Source organism: Dendrobates tinctorius, unplaced genomic scaffold (assembly GCF_039654945.1).
Source record: "Dendrobates tinctorius isolate UK_male_01 unplaced genomic scaffold, ASM3965494v1 ptg000041l, whole genome shotgun sequence".
NCBI lineage: Eukaryota > Metazoa > Chordata > Amphibia > Anura > Dendrobatidae > Dendrobates > Dendrobates tinctorius.
Genome location: NW_027361709.1, coordinates 1,548,294 through 1,571,404, shown reverse-complemented (window position 1 = coordinate 1,571,404; position 23,111 = coordinate 1,548,294). Strand labels below are relative to the sequence as shown.

Sequence of the window (23,111 nt, the reverse complement as noted above, 5' to 3'; positions counted from 1 at the left end):
GACCATGTCATCAAAGGGGATAGTGGATTTTTTGGACGCCTTAGCCACTACTGCATCCAATTTCGGGGCTGTCCCATTTATTTACCACGGGGTCCTCATAGGGATATCGCCGTTTAAAAGCTGGTGGTAGGGAGTCTTTCCTTTCTGGTTTCCTCCATTCCCTATTAATCAAATTTTGGACCTTGTCGTTTAACGGGAACGACTTACGTTTCCTGGGGTTTAAACCCCTGAACATTAGGTCCTGCGCTGACCGTTCTGGTTTTGTGTCCGTTACCCCCATGGTAGCCCTGACTGCCTTGACTGGTTTGTCCACTTGTTCCAGACCTAGGCAGAAACGACTGGTGTCTTCCTCTGAAGAGGACGCGGAGGTGGAGGGCTCTGAGGAGTCTTCATTTCCTCTAGGGTCAGCTGAAGAAAGAACCTGACCCTGAGAAACCACCATGGTTACTTACCGGTAGCCGGTTTTTCCGGAACCCATGACAGCACCACATGAGAGAGGGATCCGCCCCGCCAGGACAGGAACCTACTGAAACATAAGGGGCGGCACCTCTCCCCCGCTTCAGTTGGATTACAGAGCATTTGAGAGGACTTCCCGGTTAGTTACATATTTATCCAACACCACATCACACAAATACACCCGACTATTGTGCACACCCAAACGGTGAAAAAGGGGGGTTCCGGAAAAACCGGCTACCGGTAAGTAACCATGGTGGTTTTCCCTTCACCCATGACAGCACCACATGAGAGATTCTGGAGACTTCGAACACCTTAGGGAGGGACCACCGCTTGCAGCACCCTTCTACCAAAGGTCAAGTCAGCAGAGGAGGATAGATTTAGTCTATAGTGTCTAAAGAAAGTTGAGGGTGAGGCCCAGGTAGCGGCCTTACAAATTTGCTCTATTGATACCTCTGCTTTCTCAGCCCAGGAGGTCGCCACGGCTCTGGTGGAATGAGCCTTGATGCCGTCAGGAACCGGGATACCACTAGCTGAATAGGCTACACTAATGGCCTCCCTAATCCATCGGGCAATAGTTCCCTTTGACACTCCATAACCTTTCCTAGCACCCTGGAAGGCTACGAATAGGGACTGGGACCTCCTCCACTGGCTGGTTATAGACATATACTCTACTAGGGTTCTTTTAACGTCTAGGCTATGAAATTTCTCCTCCCCTGGGTTTTTCGGATTCTCGCAGAAGGAAGGGAGGACAATTTCTTGGTTTCGGTGAAAGTTAGTTACTACTTTCGGCAAGTAAGCAGGGTCTGTTCTCATAACCACCCTAACCTGGTATATCTGGGTATATGGTGGGTTGACTGAGAGGGCCTGCAAGTCACTAACTCTACGTGTCGACGTTAGAGCTACCAAAATGATGGTTTTTAGGGTGAGATTTTTAGTTGAAATCTGCTGTATGGGTTCAAATGGCTCCTTCGTAAGGGCTTCCAGCACCAGATTTAGATCCCATGGAGCTATTTTTGGTAAGGAAACTGGCCTAGATCTGTGGCAAGATTTTATGAACCTGGCTACCCATCTGTTTGCCGCTATATTGCAATTGTATAATGCACCCAGCGCTGAAACCTGCACCTTGAGGGTATTAACCGCCAGGCCTAGCTGTAGACCTGCCTGCAAGAACTCCAAGATGGACTCGATTGGGGGTTCTTGGCCTAACGGTTTTCCCAGGAATTGTAGAAATTTCTTCCACGTCCTGCCATATATATTGGTTGTTATTGGTTTTCTACTTTTCATTAGAGTAGTCACCAACCCCGGGGAAAACCCTTTATCTCTCAAAAGTGCCCTCTCAAATTCCACGCCGTCAGATGGAACCCCTTGACTTGTTTGTGGAATATCGGCCCCTGAGCTAATAAATCTGGAATTTCTGGCAGTACCCATGGGTCCGAGAGAGACATCATTTGCAGTAGTGAAAACCACGGTCTATTTGGCCAGAACGGGGCTATGAGGATTACTCTGGCTTGCTCGTCTCTTATCTTTTTTACCACTGCCGGGATTAACGCTACTGGGGGAAAGGCATAGCTCAGTTTGAACAGCCACGGGATTTGCAGAGCGTCTACTGCCCACGGGTTTTCCCCTGGGTTTAATGAGCAGAACCTCCTCACCTGTCGGTTGTTTTTGGTGGCAAAGAGGTCGATCACTGGCTGCCCCCATAACTGTACTATCCTCTGGAATATTACACGATTTAGGGCCCACTCTCCCTGTTTTAACTTGTTGCGGCTTAGAAAGTCGGCTTGAACATTTTCTGTCCCTTTGATGTGTAGGGCCGTCAGGGAGGTTAGATGTTGTTCTGCTTTGAGAAAGATTCTTTTGGCTTCGTCCATTAGGGAGTTTGACCTTGTCTCTCCCTGGTGGTTGACATACGCCACTGCCACCCTGTTGTCTGACATAATTCGGACATTTTGACCCTGTAACATGGGAATGAATGCCTCCAAGGCTCTGTTTACCGCTCTTAACTCTCTCAAGTTGGAGGAAGCCTTCTGCTCTAGGTGACCCCAGGACCCTTGGGCTATTTGTTCTCTCAGGTGTGCCCCCCATCCTAAGGAGCTTGCGTCCGTCAATATTATATCGGACACGGGCCTGTGCCACAAAGTTCCCCCTGCTAAATTTGTGCTGTCTAGCCACCAAGTGAGAGAGTTTTTCCCCTTTTCGGAAAGTTCCAGCTTCCCTTCTAAACGCCCTTTCAATCGTTTCTGGGCTGACAAGATTTCCGCCTGCAGTTGTCGGGTATGAAACTGTGCCCAGTTGACCGCAGGGATACAGGCTGTTAGCGTGCCCAACAGGGACATTGCCCTTCTTAGGGTCATGTGAGGTTGTTGTATTGCTGTAAGGGTCATTTCTCTCACTTTCTCTAGTTTTTTCTCTGGCAAGAGACAAACTTGATGGTCGGAGTCCAAGATGAAACCTAGAAACGTTTGTTTCCTTAGGGGTTGAAGTTTTGATTTCTTTAAGTTTACTATCCAACCCAGTCTTTGCAGGGTTTCTGTTATTTTCTCTACTTGATGTGCGCAGTGATGTTCTGAATTGCCAATGACCAAAAAATCGTCCAGGTAAGGCACCATAATCACATTGTGGATTCGAAGGAAAGCTGACATTTCCGCTATTACTTTCGTAAAAATCCTTGGCGCTATGGAGATGCCGAACGGAAGAGCTGTAAATTGAAAATGCCTGAGGTCGCCCTGGATGTATAGGGCTACCCTCAGGTATTTCTGGTATTCTGGGTGCATCGGGATGTGGTAATAGGCATCCTTCAAATCTATTACGGCCATGAAGCAGTTGTGGTTTAACAGCTTTATGGCCGAAGTCACCGATTCCATTTTGAATGTTTGGTTCATGATCCATTGATTGAGGCGCCTGAGATTTATTATCGTTCTGAAGGAGAGGTCTGTTTTTTATATTAGGAAGAGGGGAGAATAGAACCCCCTTCTCTCTTGATCTTTTGGGACCTCTATCAGAACTTGTTTCTCCAACAGTCCTAAGATTTCTGTTTCTATGGCTGATTGCTCTCCTGGTTCCTTTCTGACGGGGGTCACCACATATGAAGCTCTTGGATGCTGGAAGAAAGGGATTTTTAGGCCATTCTTTATAATGCTCAGAATCCAATTGTTGGCCGATATTTTCTCCCATTCTTGGGAAAAGAGCCTCAATCTTCCCCCCACAGGAGGGCTGGTGTCATTGCGGGGATTTTTTGGCGGTTGAGGTAGTTCCCCCAAACATGAACCCTGGTTCTTTTTTCCTCTTGTCGTCCCACCTTTTCCGCTCTCCCGGGGGACGGCCCCGATTGAACCTTCCCCTCCGAAAGGGCGGTCTCCTTTGATCACCCATGAACCTGGGGAAGCCCTTCTTTTTATCACCGGCTTTCTCCAGGATGTCATCCAGGTTTTTTCCAAACAGGAACTGCCCATCACATGGTAACGAGCATAATTTCGCCTTAGATTGAACGTCCCCAGGGCAGCCTTTGAGCCATAACGCCCGTCTTGCGGCGTTCGATAGCCCCGCTGCTCTTGCCGTTAACCTCATCGAGTCGGCGGAGGTGTCAGCCAAGAAGGCGGCAGCTCCATGTAGCAGGTACATTTCTCCTAATATTTTCTCTCTTGGTACTTTGGAGACTAATTTTTCTTCAAGTTGTTGCAACCAGACCATTAATGACCGGGCTGTGCAGGTGCCGGCTATTGCTGGTTTCAGACCCCCTGCCGCTGCCTCCCAAGTGTGCCTTAGGTATGAGTCCGCTTTTTTATCCAAGGGATCTCGCAAAACCCCTGAATCCTCCAGGGGCAGGGCTGACTTCTTGGAAGACCTAGACACTGCTGCGTCAATCTTTGGGACCTTGTCGCAGACGTCCGTGTCTTTAGCCTCAAAGGGGTATCTTCGCTTTGAAGAGGAGGGAAGGCTACCTGACTTCTCCGGTTTCTTCCACTCTCTCTCGATTAGGGCCTGAACCTTGTCATTGACCGGAAAGGTACGCTTCTTCCTTTCTTGCAGGCCGCCAAACATTACATCCTCCAGTGATCTCTCTACCTTCTCCTCCTGCAGGCCCATAGTGGACCTGATGGCTTTAAGGAGAGCGTCCGTATCTTCTACGGGAAAGCAAGGTCTGCCCCCCGTATCACTGTCTGAGGATGGAGATGACCCGTGCTCAACTTGATACTCCGAAGAGGAGGAGCCTGACAAGGAACTCGGGGAGGCTTTCCTACTCTTACTCTTCTTTTTTAATAATTTTTTAAGTGAGCCCTGTACCTCAGATTTTATTATCGATCTGAGGTTTGTTGCCAGGCTCGGCACCTCTTCAGCCATAGTCCGCTGGATACAGCTGACACATAAGTCCTTTTGGTAGTCTTTTGCTAAAGGGCTGTGGCATATGGCACATTCTCTATTTTTCTTTTTGCTTATAGCTTTTTTGCCTCCCTAATAAAAAAAAAAAAAGACATAGGAAGGCCTATTATAATATTGTCTAACTTTCACGGAGATCACTCACCACCCAGGAAAGATGGATACCAGGCTCTGGGGCTGCGAAGGAGCGTGCGCTCTGCGCTCTTTTGACCTCGAGGAATCCCTCGATCGGTGACTTGGATGGCTGCTGCTTTTGCCGCTCGAGCGGCTCTTGCGACCAGAAGCTTGCGATGGGGGCAGGGACAATAGGGACGGTGAGCGATCCTCCTGAGACGCCATTGTCACCCCTGCAGCCGCTTCTGCTCCTTCTTTTACCGGTGAGTGAGCCCCTCATTACCCCTCCCCCCCGCGACCGCCAGCCGCTTCTCCTGGCCGGCGTCATGACTGTCGCGTCCTGATGACGTCAGCGGTCGCGCTCCCAGAATCCTCTGCGCCGCTGACGTCAGTCTCCGCCCCCGGCTTCCCCTGCATGCAGGCGAAGGAACGGGCGCGCGCGCAGGGGGAGGGCGGCACAGGGAGGAACGTCCGAAGGGAGGACATCGGGACGTGCCCGCACGAACCCGGGGCCCGGATCAGACAAAACCCCGGGGACTGCACTACCAGCTGCCGACGGCCAGCGTCGCAGGTAAGCTAGCCCTGCAGTTTTTACACGCCGGGACGGCCCTGGGTCTTTTCATCCTGACAGGCACCGCCGCTGTCAGAGGGATTCCTTTCCAGGACAGGAACCCAACTGAAGCGGGGGGAGAGGTGCCGCCCCTTATGTTTCAGTAGGTTCCTGTCCTGGCGGGGCAGATCCCTCTCTCATGTGGTGCTGTCATGGGTGAAGGGAAAACTTGCTCTCTTTCTCTTCCTAGACAACTCCCCCGGGGTATGGATTTTAGGGCTTTAACCTCCATCCTGATAATTTCCCTTAGACTTGTAGCGAAGTCAGGGGTTTCTTCCGCCACCCACCAGGAGGGGGACACCACCAGGTGTCATGACCAGGGGCTGATTCTCACCCCCCCCCCCCACTCCGACGTCCATGGGTACTTCCGACTTCCAGTCCGGCACTACTGGCCCCGCCCCCCTTACGGTCTGAGGGGTCGCGCAGGCCACCAGCGCCATGGCGGCGCCCGACCCTGCTCGCCACCAAGGCACAGCCGCACGCCCCTGACCTGGACGAAGGGAGACCGCACCAGCAGGACCAAGGTCCAGGGGGAGGATCCATACTTACCCTCCGGTGCAGGAGACAGGCATCTGCTGGACCCCGCTCCCACCTGCCCCGCACACTGATATGGAACCCTACCCAGGCCACCGTGGCGCTTCCAGGGGACTCCGCACTGCCCGAGGTAGGAGATCCCCCCGCTACCCGAGTAGGACAGCCGGCCTGGGGATTCCTTCATCCATGATCTGTAGGGAATCCTGTCCTCCAGGAACAGGAAACCAACTGATGCGTGGGAGAGGTGCCACCCTTATGTATCTGTAGGATTTCCTGTTCCTGGAGGGCGGATCCCCTCTCAGGTGGTGCTGTCATGGACGACCGAATATATATTAGCAGCAATGGACTGATGCAGACTAAATCTTTTGTACTGAAGCATCTGAGCGTGTGCAAAGAGCGTTGTGCAGAAAGGGAGAGAAGGTGAGCTGTGACATGTGAATGATGGATCCATGTCACGTATGAGTCTTTAAAGTTCTATCAGTAATAATGGCTTTTGTACGCTCTCATTAGATGCTACAGCATATAATGTCCGAGTCGGTCTATTGCTGCCGTGTATGTGAATTTTTTATTTTTTATTTTTTTTTTTAATGTGTAAAGAGCCCTAGCAGCCACTATGAAGGGTGCAACATTTTTTTTTTTTTTTATATATGCAGTTTGTGATGTGAAAGGGTTAGTGTAATCCCAAAACCTGGTTTATAGAGCTAATTTCTGAGGACGCATTCCCTTCAACACCATGCTTGAATCCAATGCAGAGTTCTGCTGCTTATGTCTCCAGAGCTGAACTCACAGATGTACCCAGCACCATGAGGGGGGACGCTGACAACTCCCATCTTATTAGACACTTTATTCAGAATAAGTTAAAGTCACATTTACATAAATTAAAACCCCCTGACCCCCAGGGAGGTCACTTCTTCCCCTTCTTGCTACTTTTAGCAGTAGGTTTCTCCTCGCCATCTTTTGCCTTCTTCTTGGCCGGTTCCTTTTTGGGTTTCGCGCCTTCCTCTGCAGACAGAGCTTTGGCCTTTGGCTTCTTGGCCGCTGTCAGGCCTTTGTCCATCTTCTCTGCCGCAGACTTCTTTGGTTTACTGCCAGCAGCTTTGGCCTTAAAAGGAACACGAAGAAGTCATTAAATACTGGCACGTCATTAATAGGACAGTGTCCTCATAATAGCCCCCAGCTGTTGTGGAACTACAACTCCCAGGATGCCTAGACCCATTTCCACCTTCCTCTGGATCAATAACTGACATTACAATGCACACCACGACTCCTAGCCTGCGCAGTGGTGGGAGCTGCAGATCCTGGGATTAGACCACACACACAATGGTGGTCTGCAGATGTTCTCACCTCCGGGGGCCTTTCCTTCTTGTCTGCAGCTTTGTCTCCCATGTTCTCATCAGCTTTAAAGAAAACAAGTGTTAACCAGACAAGCAGCAGCCACCATCGCCCCCAGCACTGCACCTCTACATACAGGAGCGGAGCCATCTCTCCAGTCACACCCAGAGCTGCAAGCACCCATAGTATTGGGAGCAATATGAGCGGATTCATATCCAGGCACTGTTATGAAGTCTATAAGGGAGGCACATACTGGTTTAGGGTTTAAGGACCCCAACATACCTTTAGGTTCCCCTTTTGCAGCCTTTGGTTTCTTGGAGACCTTTACTACCTTCTTCTTGGGTTTCTCAGTCTTCTCCTTTGGTTGCACATTGGGATCCACGTTCTCACCCTCCACCTTAGGTTTGGCTCCAGGCTTCGCCAACTGCAGAGGAGAGTGTAACCCCCTCGTTACAGTAACAGCACCCCCAGCATCCAGTGCAGCAGTGGACCCCCAACATCCAGTGCAGCAGCGGACACACACCCCCAACATCCAGTGCAGCAGCAGACACACCCCCACCCTCCCCCGCCCCCCAACATCCAGTGCAGCAGCAGCCCATTGTGACCCGATCTTACCTTGAATCGGCCAGTGGCACCTGATGCATTGGAGTTCGTGGGTCGGACGAGGATCCCCTTCTCAATACCTTTGTTCAGAGCAGCTTTAAGTAAAAACCTCAGCCTCACCGGGTCCACAGTGGGGTGCGCCAGCAGGATACGGTTGCGGATGGCCTGCACCGACGTCCCCTTCCTCTCAGAGTCCTTCTTTATAGCTTCCACCACCATGGAGAGCGTGGAGGGGTGGCTCATGGTCTTCACCTTCACCACTTTCTGCTTTGCTTTAGTTTCCTTTAAAGTTGACACTTGTGATACAATGTAACAGAATGAGAAATAAGGCAGATTAAAGGGGCAGGCTCATCACAAGCAGCCACATTGGGCGTGCATACGCAGGGGTAGTGGACTACTAGACAGCATGGACCCCCAATGGTACGAGGGTCCGCCACAAGTGTGACCCCCAGCACATACAGACAGCGTGCACCCCCAATAGTACAAGGGTCCACCACAAGTGTGACCCCAGCACAGACAGACAGCGTGCACCCCCAATGGTGCAAGGGACCACCACAAGTGTGACCCCAGCACAGACAGAGTGCACCCCCAATGGTGCAAGGGACCACCACAAGTGTGACCCCAGCACAGACAGACAGCGTGCACCCCCAATGGTGCAAGGGTCCACCACAAGTGTGACCCCAGCACAGACAGACAGCGTGCACCCCCAATGGCGCAAGGGACCACCACAAGTGTGACCCCAGCACAGACAGACAGCGTGCACCCCCAATGGCGCAAGGGACCACCACAAGTGTGACCCCAGCACATACAGACAGCGTGCACCCCCAATGGTGCAAGGGACCACCACAAGTGTGACCCCAGCACAGACAGACAGCGTGCACCCCCAATGGTGCAAGGGACCACCACAAGTGTGACCCCAGCACAGACAGAGTGCACCCCCAATGGTGCAAGGGACCACCACAAGTGTGACCCCAGCACATACAGACAGCGTGCACCCCCAATGGTGCAAGGGACCGCCACAAGTGTGACCCCAGCACAGACAGACAGCGTGCACCCCCAATGGTGCAAGGGACCGCCACAAGTGTGACCCCAGCACATACAGACAGCGTGCACCCCCAATGGTGCAAGGGACCGCCACAAGTGTGACCCCAGCACAGACAGACAGCGTGCACCCCCAATGGTGCAAGGGACCGCCACAAGTGTGACCCCAGCACATACAGACAGCGTGCACCCCCAATGGTGCAAGGGACCGCCACAAGTGTGACCCCAGCACAGACAGACAGCGTGCACCCCCAATGGTGCAAGGGACCACCACAAGTGTGACCCCAGCACATACAGACAGCGTGCACCCCCAATGGTGCAAGGGACCGCCACAAGTGTGACCCCAGCACAGACAGACAGCGTGCACCCCCAATGGTGCAAGGGACCGCCACAAGTGTGACCCCAGCACAGACAGACAGCGTGCACCCCCAATGGTGCAAGGGACCACCACAAGTGTGACCCCAGCACATACAGACAGCGTGCACCCCCAATGGTGCAAGGGACCGCCACAAGTGTGACCCCAGCACAGACAGACAGCGTGCACCCCCAATGGTGCAAGGGACCACCACAAGTGTGACCCCAGCACATACAGACAGCGTGCACCCCCAATGGTGCAAGGGACCACCACAAGTGTGACCCCAGCACATACAGACAGCGTGCACCCCCAATGGTGCAAGGGACCGCCACAAGTGTGACCTCAGCACATACAGACAGCGTGCACCCCCAATGGTACAAGGGACCGCCACAAGTGTGACCCCAGTACATACAGACAGCATGCACCCCCAATGGTACAAGGGTCCGCCACAAGTGTGACCCCAGCACATACAGCGTGCACCCCCAATGGTGCAAGGGACCACCACAAGTGTGACCCCAGCACATACAGACAGCGTGCACCCCCAATGGTGCAAGGGACCACCACAAGTGTGACCCCAGCACATACAGACAGCGTGCACCCCCAATGGTGCAAGGGACCGCCACAAGTGTGACCCCAGCACAGACAGACAGCGTGCACCCCCAATGGTGCAAGGGACCACCACAAGTGTGACCCCAGCACAGACAGACAGCGTGCACCCCCAATGGTGCAAGGGACCACCACAAGTGTGACCCCAGCACATACAGACAGCGTGCACCCCCAATGGTGCAAGGGACCGCCACAAGTGTGACCCCAGCACAGACAGACAGCGTGCGCCCCCATCTTACCTGCAGCAGCGTCTCCCTCCTCCTTCGCTCCATCAGCCGCTTTCTTAGGCCCCATGGCTCCTTCTCCTGCAGCCTCCTGGGCTCCTTATATCCTCCACCTGCCATCAGCGCTGATCATCTCTCAGCCGCACCTGACTCCCAGCTCCTGAACACAGAAACCAAAAAAGGAAGTTCTCCCCTCACTGATCCTCGGAGGGAAATCAGCCCCAAACTCTGCACCTTTCCCCTCGTGTCTGAGGAGGAGGAGGAGGAGATGTTTCTTCCGTTTCTGCAGCTCGGCTCCGTTTCTGGCGGAGATTTATTCAAGTCTTATCCACTTCTCTGCTGTTGCAAAATGCAGAAGATTTTCCCACCGAAATCTGACTCCGACAATGTGTTGTGTCTCCTTCCCGCGGTGCCGCACATATAGCGGATGTGTGTGATCAGTGCCCCTGATTAGCTGGTGTCCGCCCCATACAGGGCTGTTATGGCCGGTCCTCCTGTGTGTATGGGAAGGGTCAGTGTGGAGGGATTGCACTGACTACATGTGTTCAGGCAGGATGCCCTGCACTGTGTGGCTACATGGCACTGTATATAGGGGTGCAGAGGGCAACTGTTAGGCTGTGTGCACTGTATAATGCTAGCATACGGCACTGTATAATGGTATCATAAGACACTATAGTGGTATTATATGGCACTGTACAGTATATGGCACTGTATGGTACTCGCTGTAGGATAGTGGTATGTGGCTGCTCTATGACCGTGTTATATGTCACTGTATAGTATATGTCACTGTATAGTATATGTCACTGTATAGTATATGGCACTGTATAGTATATGTCACTGTATAGTATATGTCACTGTACAGTATATGTCACTGTATAGTATATGGCACTGTACAGTATATGTCACTGTATAGTATATGGCACTGTATAGTATATGGCACTGTATAGTATATGTCACTGTATAGTATATGGCACTGTATAGTATATGTCACTGTATAGTATATGGCACTGTATAGTATATGGCACTGTACAGTATATGGCACTGTATAGTATATGGCACTGTATAGTATATGGCACTGTATAGTATATGGCACTGTATAGTATATGGCACTGTACAGTATATGGCACTGTATAGTATATGTCACTGTATAGTATATGGCACTGTACAGTATATGTCACTGTATAGTATATGGCACTGTATAGTATATGGCACTGTATAGTATATGGCACTGTATAGTATATGGCACTGTATAGTATATGGCACTGTACAGTATATGTCACTGTATAGTATATGGCACTGTACAGTATATGTCACTGTATAGTATATGGCACTGTATAGTATATGGCACTGTATAGTATATGGCACTGTACAGTATATGGCACTGTATAGTATATGGCACTGTATAGTATATGGCACTGTACAGTATATGTCACTGTATAGTATATGTCACTGTATAGTATATGTCACTGTATAGTATATGTCACTGTATAGTATATGGCACTGTATAGTATATGGCACTGTACAGTATATGGCACTGTATAGTATATGTCACTGTATAGTATATGGCACTGTACAGTATATGTCACTGTATAGTATATGTCACTGTATAGTATATGTCACTGTACAGTATATGGCACTGTATAGTATATGGCACTGTATAGTATATGGCACTGTACAGTATATGGCACTGTATAGTATATGGCACTGTATAGTATATGGCACTGTATAGTATATGGCACTGTACAGTATATGGCACTGTATAGTATATGGCACTGTACAGTAGTATGTGGCTGCTCTATGACCGTGTTATATGACTCTGTAGGTCGGTATTACTTAGGCACTATCATGTAGGTGCAGTATAATACACCAGGTCACAGTCAGCCCTCTTACTGTGCGCAGGGGCGACGTAGAGAAACTGTAAAGGTAAAATGTTTTCATGGAACAGTCCTGACTACAGTTTTCTCCTCGCTTTCCCCTGAGTGCAGCCTATCGGCCATTTTTGCCTTTGGCTCTTGTCCGGTTGCATAGTGCGGCACGTGCAGTAATTTACCCATCTTCCCTCAGTCGCCCTCTTGTGGTCATTGCTGGTATCACCATATACCAGAAGACACAGAAAATATCTACAACACTGTGCAGAAAAGACGAGACCGCATTCCGGAGACGATATGACCGCGCTCATAATCCCTCACGCACGCCTATGAGGACACATGTCTACACAGAATGGCGGTAAAACTCCGATTTACATCAGAATCGTGGCCGTACCTCAGAGCGATGAGCACCGGCCACGCTCACAGAGTGGCCTTTAGGTGGCAGGGGCAGATGCCAGCGCAGGAATTTCAGCTGGGGTATTAATACTTGGCCATGGAGCAGTTGTCAGGAAGTGGTGGAGGTGCTGCCCACACCCCCTTGAAGATATGTGTTGTGATAAAATCACATCTGTACAATGCAGTATCTGTTTAGTGATTGGCATGCACTTAGTTGGGTACAGATGGAGTTTAATAGTTGGGACTAGCCCTGGATGGGAGGGGCTATGCTGGAAGACAGAAGACCATCAGAAAGGCCCAGTGTTCAGCGGAGAAAGACCTAAAGTCTGACAGACGGCAGAATGATATGCTATAATGTGTTGTGTGCAAAGAGGGAAGACCACAGAACATCAGATAGTACGTCTGAGACTTCACTGAGGCTCCACTCCAGCTCTGTCGCCACCCCTAGATCCTTCCATAGTCCACTCTTGGAAAAAACTCCACTTCTGCACAACGTTGGGTCTCCAGAGCGGTAGGGTCAGGTCTCCTGGACAGTATAGGATGGGGTCAGGTCCCCTGGCCAGTATGGGGCGGGGTCGGGTCACTCAGGGAGTACGGGATGGGGGTTGGGTCTCCCAGCCAGTATGGGGGGGTTGGTTCTCAGCCAGTACGGGATGGGGGTTGGGCCTCCAGAGTGGTAGGGTCGGGTCTCCCAGCCAGTATAGGATGGGGTCGGGTGTCTCAGGGAGTACAGGATGGGGGTCGGGTCTCCCGGGCAGTATGGGATGGGGGTCGGGTCTCCCGGGCAGTATGGGATGGGGGTCTGGTCTCCCGGCCAGTACGGGATGGGGGTCTGGTCTCCTGGGCAGTATAGGATGGGGGTCTGGTCTCCCGGCCAGTACGGGATGGGGGTCTGGTCCCCCGGGCGGTACGGGATGGGGGTTGGGTCCCCCGGGCGATACGGGATGGGGGTCGGGTCCCCCGGGCGATACGGGATGGGGGTTGGGTCCCCCGGGCGGTACGGGATGGGGGTCGGGTCCCCCGGGCAGTATGGGGCGGGATCGGGTCCCCTGGGCAGTATGGGATGGGGGTTGGGTCCCCTGGGCAGTATGGGATGGGGGTTGGGTCCCCTGGGCAGTACGGGATGGGGGTCTGGTCTCCCGGCCAGTACGGGATGGGGGTCTGGTCTCCCGGCCAGTACGGGATGGGGGTCGGGTCCCCTGGGCAGTATGAGGCGGGATCGGGTCCCCCGGCCAGTACGGGGCGGGGTCGGGTCCTCCGGACGGTGGGAACTTCAATGACACAAGAAGACATTTGATATTTTGTTTCTTTTTACTTGCATCTTTATTACAGGTGCAGAGGGTCGGCCTAACCGTCACTACCAGACCTTACCGAGAAAAAGCAGAAGACGATAAAACCTTACAAAAATATTCTCTTCTGTTGCATTGCAAAAAATATACGAGGTATGAAGTGTCCGGAGACGGCGGCTCTGCGCCGGGGAATGGCGGCTACTGGCAGTGTCGCATCGAGTCTCTGGTGGGTGGGACCTAGTGGGATATTTACAGTCTTGACCCCTTCGCTGCCGTTAGGGCCCCGATGCGTCACCCAGCGATGGAGTCAGTCTCAGCAGTGAAGGGGTGCGGCGCGGTTCTTCTTTCTCGAGGAGCAGATACGTGTCATATAATGGATGGGGACTTTTGCGTAATTCGTCGCCTTGGCGAGAAGGAGACGGAGTGCGGGTGGTGGGAGCGGAGTGACGCAGCGGACCCTGAGACAGGCCTGGTGGGCGCTCTTATGCAGGAGCCACCTGGCTGGAAGAGACAGAAGAAGCCTCTGTTTTGGAAGTGGCGGCGGAGGAAGTGTCATCATCACCAAAGGGATTCTTACCGCAGCACAGGGTGGTGATCATGCAGTTACGGAACTGTGGGAGTAAAGAGGATACGTCAGTGATAGCAGGGGACTACGACTTTACAAACTTTAATAGCTGGATTTATTTCTCTGTCCCCCATGCTTTACACTGCTGCTCTGGTTTTATTATGGCATATGTATGACCGGTGGCTTAAACTTATCTGCATTTCCTTTTTAAGTCTGTGGTAGTCTGAACTCCCCCTCCTGTCTCATTAGAAGCGTAGGCCGCTTTGTCCTCCATGCTTTACACTGCAGCTCTGTTCTATGAGGCTACATGTTCTTCTGAAGTCTGATAGGCAGAAATCCACCTCCTGTTTTATCAAAGGCTCGGGTTGCTGCTATATCCCTCATGCTTTACACTGCAAATCATATCTTTTTTAGGAGTTTTTAGAGCAGAAACTCAAAACTTTAAAAAAAAAAAGTGGAGTTTCTGCTCCATTTCTGCTCTAAAAATTCAGCAAAGAAACTCAGTACACACTTACCATGTGGTTTCTCTCTGACCCGTGACTCCATCTTGGCGGCATTTTCTTTTAATATCTGTGCTAGTCTGAAATCCATTTCCTGTCTTATCAAAGGCACAAGCTGCTACTCTATCCTCCATGCTTTACACTGCAGCTGGTATGACCAGCGATTCTAACTCTGACACATTTTCTTACGACACCTATGGTGGTCTGAAATCCACCTCCTGACTCATTAAAGTTTTGCTTAGCTGAATTTTCTTTGGAGGGCTCTGGTAATCAGAAATCTCATTACAGGCTTCTACTTTTGTCTTTCATGCTTTACACTGCAGCTTTGGTTTTGGTTGCTGTGTGTGAGACAGGCTCAGTGGGAGGTCGGTGCATGGGGAGATGACGATATCACCCGAAGGGCTGAAGAATTATAATCTGCAAGTAGCTAAACCTCCAATGAGAAAAATAAGCTCCTCAGGGGTGGAGCCTCTATAGGGGGAGGAGCTTGAGATTGGAATTCTTTAGCCATTCTTGCGATGGTCTCAGGCAGCTTCCTTATTGGTCAGACCCTAGAGACACCATATTGGGAGGATCGGGGAAGGTTTGGAGACTTTTGTGGTGACGTACCTGCTTGTTGAGCATAATGTAGATGACGGGGTTGTAGATGGCAGAGCTCTTGGCAAAGAAAGCTGGCAGAGTCATGAAGACTGGGCCAAATTCAGAGCCTTGATGGGTGAAGATGAAGAAAGCGACACTGGCGTAGGGAACCCAGCAAATCAGGAAGAAGACCACCATGATGACCACCATGCGGGTGACCTCTTTCTCGGCCTTCTGGGTGGTGGCAGATTCCTGCTGTTGGGCTGCGGCCTGTGGAGCGAGGACAGGAGTGAGCGCAACGTCCGGACCCCTGGGGGACAAGGTGCCAGCTACAGAACGGACAACACAAGAAAAAGTGCCACTGTAGGGAATGCACACCACAATACGAAGTAAAAAGGCAAAACTTTATTAACAATAACAGTTTAAAACATACTTAAAACTAAAGCAAAGTTCCCCCCATGCGTGATATAATAATCACAGGCAATAAATGCAATAGACAGATGGCCCCTGTAACATGTAATTATCAATGGTAGAAAGAACAGGATCATACCTGGAGATTAAAACAGAACAGCCATAAAGCAATGCCAAAATGAGCGCTGCCATCCACCCAGCACTATAGGAGCTGGAGCGTGCGGAGGAACAGCAGGCAATGACATCATCCTGGGCACATGAGTGCAGCTGGACAGAGGATCAAGGAGCCGGGGGGGGAAGGGAGAGCAAGGCCCCACGCATATCGACGTGAACAGCACGTCTTCGTCAGGGGAAGTGTAGTGAATTGTTAATGCAAAATACCTGATGAATTATTGGTCAGTGTGTACTGGTGTGTCACGCAGGACAGGGAAGGAAACGGAAATCAGCTGATGAGGCCATCGATGTGGTAAGGGCGGATGTCTCTGCTCACACTGACCCAGTGCACCAGTGTGCGGTCACCTCCTGGTCACTGTGTGAGTTCATCCAGCTCCGCACGCTCCAGCTCCTATAGTGCTGGGTGGATGGCAGCGCTCATTTTGGCATTGCTTTATGGCTGTTCTGTTTTAATCTCCAGGTATGATCCTGTTCTTTCTACCATTGAGTTATTTTGGTTCTTCTCAAGTGACAGCACTTTCTGCTTAACTTCAGCATTAACTCATTCATGCTCAGCCACGGGAGCTGCTTGAGTATCGCCACTATTTAAGTGGCACTCACATTTGGAGGGACCTCATTGTGTTTGCATTTTGGTTGCAGGGCACTTTTGGGGACAGTTTCAATCAGATTGTGACTGTATATGTTCATAACTTGTCATTCATGCTCAGGATTTATTATTTCTCCATCTTTTGATAATTATATGTTACAGGGGCCATCTGTCTATTGCATTTATTGCCTGTGATTATTATATCACGCATGGGGGGAACTTTGCTTTAGTTTTAAGTAAGTTTTAAACTGTTATAGTTAATAAAGTTTTGCCTTTTTACTTCGTATTGTGGTGTGCATTCCCTACAGTGGTACTTTTTCTTGTGTTGTCCATTTTGCCTGCCACTGGCATTGCACCCGCTTATAAATAGACCAACCCTCATCAGTAGTGCGCCTAGGCTTCATTGTAGCTACAGAACGGAGGCACCTGGTGCCTCATGCCTCACCTCCTTCACGGTGCACACCAGTCGGCCATAGCAGAAGAAGATGACGGTCAGGGGGATGGTGAAGTGGACGATGAACATGTAGATCACAAACGATTCGTTGTTCACCTCCGGCTTCAGGGTGTAGTAGTCAACTCCGCACGAGCACTGCATACCCTCAGGGATGTACCTGCAGAAGGGTACGGAGGCTTAGATACGGCAGTAGCACACATCACACATGACAGTTGTTTTTTTCACAGAACAAACTTCTTGCATTATTAGATAGACCCCTTACACCTGATGAGGCTGGTAAACTTACTTTTACACCCCATCACAGACTGGCTGTATAATAATTTTTAGTCATTCTCCTCCCATCTTTCCTGATTGACCGTTCCTCATTGTCCCTGCTCCCTGCAGAGATCTTGCACTGCTCAGTACAAGCTGCAGCTGTCAGTCAAGCTGTAGGAGGCCAGAGAATGAATACATCGGACTCATGACCTCTCTAACTCTTTAACTGGACTCATAAAGTGCTTATTTTACGCTCAAGATTACATAACCATTGATTGTCACAGTAAGTACACCAGTCTCACTAGGTCCAAGAGGTCTATTTAATAATCTATGCAGTCTATAAAGTGATATCTGATATTAGTTCTAGTTTCACTGAGCAATTAGAATACTATTCAGAAGTATTACATGATGGATGTTGTAGCGCTATGTAGTCAGTAGTCATTCTTGGTTCTAGACCTACCTGGACCATCCAAAGAGTGGAGGACCAGCACAGGACAAAGCCATGATCCAGGTGAACGCCACACCCATGATCGCATGGTTCTCACTAAATCGGAAGTTGCTCATGGGCTTACAGACGACCACGTACCGCTCAATGGCCAAGACCACCAGCGACCAAAGGGCCATCTCACCTGTTGGAGAGAGTTAGAGAAATTCAGGGATGCGCCTGGTAAAAGTCTAACACTATGAGGAAGACTGGGAGAGTCCAGGATGGAGGATGGCATCTAGGATCCTGAGAGGAGGACGGCATCTGGGACCCCGAGGAGAGTACAGCGTCTGGGACCTGGAGGGGAGGGCAGGATTTAACTTTCTCCAGTGGAGGACGGCATCTACCACCTCAGTGCAGGATGGTGTCTGGGACCCCCAGTGGAGGATGGGATCTGCGACCCCAGGGGAGGACGGCATCTAGGACCTCACTGGAGGATGGTGTCTGGGACCCCGGATAGAGGATGGTGTCTGGGACCTCCGAGGGGAGGACGGCGTCTGGGATCCCGAGGGGAGGACGGCGTCTGGGACCCCAAGCAGAGGGCGGTGTCTGGGACCCCCGAGGGAAAGACGGCGTCCGGGACCCCTGAGGGGAGGACAGTGTCTGAGACCCTGGGCGGAGGACGGCATCTGGGACCCCGAGCAGAGGGCGGTGTCTGGGACCCCCAGTGAAGGACGGCATCTTTGTAATCAAAATTGACCATAACTTGGTATAATTATCAAAAGTATTCCCATCCCCATCCCGTGCCGAACAAGGGATCTGCCACCAGATAAAGCAGGAAACCCAGAAACCCAATACCCAGCCGAGGAAGGGAACGCCCAACTCACCACCAAGGGTAGCAAAGAAGCCTTCGAAGTAGCACCCGGTCTGCCCGAAGACGAAGTATCCGTGCATCGAGGTGTACATGGTGACGGTGAATCCACACAGGATCATGAAATGATTGGCAAACGCCAAATTCAGCAGGATATAGTTTAAGGGTGTTCGGAGTTTCTTGTGCTGGATGGTGACGTACAAGGTCATGAAATTGATCGGGAGCCCAAGAAGAATGAGCAAGAACATGTATGCGGCCAAAGCGGAGTATTGCCATGGCTCTGCCAGGTAGTACTGTGGGTAATCAAAGGGGCTTCGTACCACCCCAGTCTTGTTGGACATGGGTACGTAAAAATTAGGACCTTCTGTTCCATTCATAGTGGCGGCTCCTAAAAGTCCCCTCCCCCACTAATCTAGAAAGAAACCAATTTTCTGTATCTCCTGCGGCTCAGGGACACCCAAAAAAGCCTGTGTTCCCAATAGAGCCGCTCTACAGAGTGAGCGCGGGACCCCGGCTCTTTATAACATGCCACTTTAGGTAAGCCCCCATCGTCGGTGTCAGCACCAAAGGATTTAGGTCTCTATTAATCATTTGTAATCCGCGCTAAGGTTGCAAAGTGTTAATTGGCTTCACATAAACGTATTAAGCATACACCTGTCTGATGGGTAAGAACAGAAGAGGAAAGTGACCGGGGACGAATCCAGGTCACACAGAGAGAAGGGGCTGAGGAAAGTGACCGGGGACGAATCCAGGTCACACGGAGATAAGGGGCCGAAGAAAGTGATCGGGGACGAATCAAGGTCACACGGAGAGAAGGGGTCGAAGAAAGTGACCGGGGACGAATCCAGGTCACACGGAGAGAAGGGGCCGAGGAAAGTGACCGGGGACGAATCCAGGTCACACGGAGATAAGGGGCCGAAGAAAGTGATCGGGGACGAATCCAGGTCACACAGAGAGAAGGGGTCGAAGAAAGTGACCGGGGACGAATCCAGGTCACACGGAGATAAGGGGCCGAAGAAAGTGACCGGGGACGAATCCAGGTCACACGGAGAGAAGGGGCCGAAGAAAGTGATCGGGGACGAATCCAGGTCACACGGAGAGAAGGGGTCGAAGAAAGTGACCGGGGACGAATCCAGGTCACACGGAGAGAAGGGGCCGAGGAAAGTGACCGGGGACGAATCCAGGTCACACGGAGATAAGGGGCCGAAGAAAGTGATCGGGGACGAATCCAGGTCACACAGAGAGAAGGGGTCGAAGAAAGTGACCGGGGACGAATCCAGGTCACACGGAGAGAAGGGGTCGAAGAAAGTGACCGGGGACGAATCCAGGTCACACGGAGAGAAGGGGCCGAAGAAAGTGATCGGGGACGAATCCAGGTCACACGGAGAGAAGGGGTCGAAGAAAGTGACCGGGGACGAATCCAGGTCACACGGAGAGAAGGGGCCGAGGAAAGTGACCGGGGACGAATCCAGGTCACACGGAGATAAGGGGCCGAAGAAAGTGATCGGGGACGAATCCAGGTCACACAGAGAGAAGGGGTCGAAGAAAGTGACCGGGGACGAATCCAGGTCACACGGAGATAAGGGGCCGAAGAAAGTGATCGGGGACGAATCCAGGTCACACGGAGAGAAGGGGTCGAAGAAAGTGACCGGGGACGAATCCAGGTCACACGGAGAGAAGGGGCCGAGGAAAGTGACCGGGGACGAATCCAGGTCACACGGAGAGAAGGGGCCGAGGAAAGTGACCGGGGACGAATCCAGGTCACACGGAGAGAAGGGGCCGAGGAAAGTGACCGGGGACGAATCCAGGTCACACGGAGAGAAGGGGCCGAGGAAAGTGACCGGGGACGAATCCAGGTCACACGGAGAGAAGGGGCTGAGGAAAGTGACCGGGGACGAATGTGGAAATGCGGGGAAATGTATCAATTCTGCTTCACAGAATGTAGACTGTATCCAGTGCGGATTATTGGGGTCACATGGAAAATAACAGCAAATGTTCAAAAGTATCATCACCTACAATATTGTCTAGTGTTAGGGTATGTTCCCATGATCAGGAACGGCTCAGGATTTGCCGCAGGTGAAATCCGCACCAAACCTGCATCTGAGGTCACTGGCAGGTCACCTGCGGTTTTGATGCGTTTTTTTTTTGTCACTTGAAATTAAGCTAATTGAAATTTAGCTTCTGGGAAGGAAAAGAAAAGTGATTTCCTGTTTGCAGATATCTTGGGGTATATTCCCACGGTCAGGAAACGCTGCGGGTTGGACGCTCCGTACATCCGCAATGTCCAACCTGCAGCGTCCAGATGTTGCAGCATAGTGGATGGGATTTACCCACTATGCGTGCACCGATGCCCGCGGCTCACCCGCAGAGAGGGGTATGAGGGGCGTCTCTCCAGACCGCAGCATGTCAATTTATATAGCAGAGACGCTCTATCTGCTACTTTACATAATGGTGAATCTTGTGACACAGCCGGACATACATGACGCAGGAAGTGGAGGAAAGTACAGAGAATGGTCCACTCCTTTTTAATAATTTAATAAAAAAATAGCGCGGGGTCCCCCTATATTTGTTAACTAGTCAGAGTAAAGCAGACTACTGGGACTGGTATTTCAGGCTGGTACGGATCCAATATCCATGAACCTTACCACCCTGATAACACAAAGCTGCAGCAGTCTGCTTACCTTGGATGGTTAGCAAAAATCGTGGGATCCCCTCCAAAAAAAAAATACTGGCGTGGGGTCCACCTATTTTTGTTAAGCAGCCAAAGAAAAAGCAGACAGCTGCTGCCTGGTATTCTCAGGCTGGCAAGGCCCATGGATTTTGGCCCTCACCAGCCTAAAAATAGCAGCCCGCAGCCGCCCCACGATTGGCGCATCCAAAGATGAACCACTTGAGGCAAATTACCTGGATCTTCCCACTTGCCCTGTAGTGGTGGCAAGTGGGGTTCATATTTGTGGGGTGATGTCACCTTTGTATTGTCAGGTGACATCAAGCCCACAGGTTAGTAATGGAGAAGCGTCTATAAGACACCCATCCATTACTAATCCTATAGTTATATCTAAATAAAGACACAGCCAGAATAAAGTCTTTTAATTGAAATAATGACATAGACTCCTTTAATAGATCTTAATTAAACCATACTTACTGCAACGACTATCCCACCGAAGCCCTCGATCTCCTGTAAGAGAAAATAAAAAAGCAACAATATACCATACCTGTCCGCCGAGAAGATATACATACTGTCCCATGATAAGTCCAGCTCTGCTACATCTGGATGCCTCTGGCTGAATGGTGGCATTATGCCACCACTCAGCCTGACATCCAGAGACAACAGAGCTTGAAGATGATCACTGGAGCTAACTCTGTTCCCGGTGGTCACGTGCACTGCAGTTCTCACAATCGGCTCAGCTCATGGCGAGAGCTGAAGGTGTACGCAAACTTTCGGCTGAAACAAGGCAAACATTTTTATTGGTACACAGTGTAGTAAGCTACGTTCCTGCACTTAATATGCATGTGGCTAAGCAGATAATGTGGTTTTACCACATCTAATGATAGTGAATGGGTAATTTACACAGCGGAGATGAAGAGTCTCCGCTACATAAATTGACATTCTGCGGTCTGGAAAGATGCGCCGCATGTCAGTCACCGCAGGGAAGCTGTAGGTGTCCGTGCACGCATAGCGGAGATGGGATTTCTTGAAATCCCATCCACTATGCTGTAACATCTGGCTTCTGCGGGTTTAACGCTGCGGAGGTATGGAGTGTCCAACCAGCAGCGTTTACTGACCGTGGGAACATACCCTTATACTCCAGAGCTGCACTTACTATTCTGCTGGTGCAGTCACTGTGTACATACATTACATTACTGATCCTGAGTTACATCCTGTATTATACCCCAGAGCTGCACTCACTATTCTGCTGGGGCAGTCACTGTGTACATACATTACTGATCCTGAGTTACATCCTGTATTATAATCCAGAGCTGCACTCACTATTCTGCTGGTGCAGTCACTGTGTACATACATTACTGATCCTGAGTTACATCCTGTATTATACTCCAGAGCTGCACTCACTATTCTGCTGGTGCAGTCACTGTGTACATACATTAGATTACTGATCCTGAGTTACATCCTGTATTATACCCCAGAGCTGCACTCACTATTCTGCTAGTGCAGTCACTGTGTACATACATTACATTACTGATCCTGAGTTATATCCTGTATTATACTCCAGAGCTGCACTCTCTATTCTGCTGGTGCACTCACTGTGTACATACATTACATTACTGATCCTGAGTTACCTCCTGTATTATACTCCAGAGCTGCACTCACTATCCCGCTGGTGCAGTCACTGTGTACACACATTACTGATCCTGAGTTACATCCTGTATTATACCCCAGAGCTGCACTCACTATTCTGCTGGTGCAGTCACTGTGTACATACATTACATTACTGATCCTGAGTTACCTCCTGTATTATACTCCAGAG

At 50.8% G+C, this 23,111-nt stretch overlaps 2 protein-coding genes across 2 annotated transcripts; both read right to left on the bottom strand.

The window, feature by feature from the left end:
* Positions 1 to 6,920: 6,920 nt before the first annotated feature.
* On the bottom strand, positions 6,921 to 10,424 carry H1-8 (H1.8 linker histone). The gene is made up of 5 exons (XM_073574965.1): positions 10,268 to 10,424; positions 8,039 to 8,322; positions 7,706 to 7,847; positions 7,436 to 7,488; positions 6,921 to 7,193 (listed from the first exon to the last, which is right to left on the bottom strand). Exons 1-5 carry the CDS (start codon positions 10,320 to 10,322, stop codon positions 6,996 to 6,998), a joined length of 732 nt encoding a protein of 243 aa, XP_073431066.1. The 5' UTR covers positions 10,323 to 10,424; the 3' UTR covers positions 6,921 to 6,995.
* Positions 10,425 to 13,808: 3,384 nt separating this feature from the next.
* On the bottom strand, positions 13,809 to 19,008 carry RHO (rhodopsin). The gene is made up of 5 exons (XM_073574964.1): positions 18,641 to 19,008; positions 17,790 to 17,958; positions 17,066 to 17,231; positions 15,480 to 15,719; positions 13,809 to 14,416 (listed from the first exon to the last, which is right to left on the bottom strand). The coding sequence occupies exons 1-5, from the start codon at positions 18,999 to 19,001 to the stop codon at positions 14,288 to 14,290; spliced, it is 1,065 nt and encodes a 354-aa protein (XP_073431065.1). The 5' UTR covers positions 19,002 to 19,008; the 3' UTR covers positions 13,809 to 14,287.
* Between the last annotated feature and the right edge of the window lie 4,103 nt (positions 19,009 to 23,111).